This window comes from Cyprinodon variegatus, unplaced genomic scaffold, assembly GCF_000732505.1.
Source record: "Cyprinodon variegatus isolate N-32 unplaced genomic scaffold, C_variegatus-1.0 Scaffold276, whole genome shotgun sequence".
Classification (NCBI taxonomy): Eukaryota; Metazoa; Chordata; class Actinopteri; order Cyprinodontiformes; family Cyprinodontidae; genus Cyprinodon; species Cyprinodon variegatus.
In genome coordinates, this window is record NW_015150729.1 from 22,168 (window position 1) to 23,589 (window position 1,422).

The 1,422-nt window shown below is 38.7% G+C and overlaps 1 protein-coding gene across 1 annotated transcript in view; it reads left to right on the forward strand.

Moving 5' to 3' along the window:
* Positions 1–1,185, forward strand: part of LOC107089992 (60S ribosomal protein L19) — an 8,858-nt gene extending 7,673 nt beyond the window's left edge. The window contains exons 4-6 of the mRNA XM_015383091.1: positions 511–631; positions 756–866; positions 962–1,185. Of these exons, the coding sequence (XP_015238577.1) occupies positions 511–631; positions 756–866; positions 962–1,088 (359 nt within the window). The 3' untranslated portion in view covers positions 1,089–1,185. The remainder of the gene's footprint in view (positions 1–510; positions 632–755; positions 867–961) is intronic.
* Positions 1,186–1,422: the final 237 nt, after the last annotated feature.

Consider the following 1,422-nt stretch of genomic DNA (forward strand, 5'->3'; position numbering starts at 1 on the left):
TACACAATGACATTAATGTTGTTTTTATGCACTAAATCAGTAAATGGGCCATATAGTGACGCTTGAAAGCATAATGTTCTCGTCTCAAATGATCTTAAAACATACTTTTATAGAACAACAGCAACAAAAAAGAGACTTTTTAACTTAATACTCTGAGCTATGTGAGCGCCCAGCTGGAAGCTGCTGCTGCCGCGGTGCATGCTGGGACAGCTGTCAATCTCAAGAAAATACAAGACTGCTCTGATGCATGCTGGGTAAAGAGGAAAAGGCGAGAACAACATCTGGGGAAACTGTCCGTTCTGTCTTGTGAACTGGAACAGTAGTAGGGCTGATGATGATTCACGAGCACATGAGAAGACACAAGTACAAATATTGAGAAACAGCCAGAGTTTTAGGTAATTTCTTCCGTTGAAGAATTAGAACGTGTTTACATGCAGATTGTACTTTTACTTGAATTACTTCTGCTGAAGTTTCAAAATGAACATATTTTATTATTATGCTTCTTCCCAGGTAAAAGAAAGGGTACAGCCAATGCTCGTATGCCAGAGAAGTTGACATGGATGCGACGTATGAGAATCCTGCGCCGTCTCCTTCGCCGCTACAGGGAGTCAAAGAAAATTGACAGACACATGTAAGAGTGGATCTCAGCTCTTGTACTAGTCTCTAAAATGTCATCTTTTTGACTTCTCCTTTCTTTAAAACAATGACAAACAAACATGCAACTTTGAGATGATAGGAATGTTCTGTCTATCTAGGTACCACAGTCTATATTTGAGGGCTAAAGGTAACGTGTTCAAAAACAAGCGTATCCTGATGGAGCACATCCATAAACTGAAGGCTGATAAGGCTCGCAAGAAGCTTCTTGCGTAAGTTTTGTTTATTTTTCCGTTAAGACAAAGAACTGGGATGTTTTTGTTGCTGACCTGGATTTTCTTCTCCTGTTCACTCTTCACTGGTACAGGGACCAGGCTGAGGCTCGTCGCACAAAGACAAAAGAGGCCCGCAAACGAAGAGAGGAGCGTCTCCAGGCCAAGAAGGAGGAGATCATAAAGAACTTGTCGAAGGAAGAGGAGACCACAAAGAAATGAATTCATTATTTAAAATAAATCTTTCAGATTAAACTATTGGTAATAATACATTTTATATAAGCAAGCATCTGTTTTATTAACTTATGAACCATCACAAGAAAAAGATGAAAATATAAAACAGGACTGCAATGATTTTGGCTAAAAGCAAATGTGTGATGATCAAATAAATACGTTTAAAAACTGAAAAAGAAAGTTTAGATGTTGTATCTTCATCAATCCAACAGGTGGCAGTAGAGCACCAAGTGCTGTCAAAGTAGATTCCTCATTTGTTTTTGTGTGATCATGCAATCACTTGCACAGATTAGTTTGAAAAACAAAAAGATGTGGACAGCTA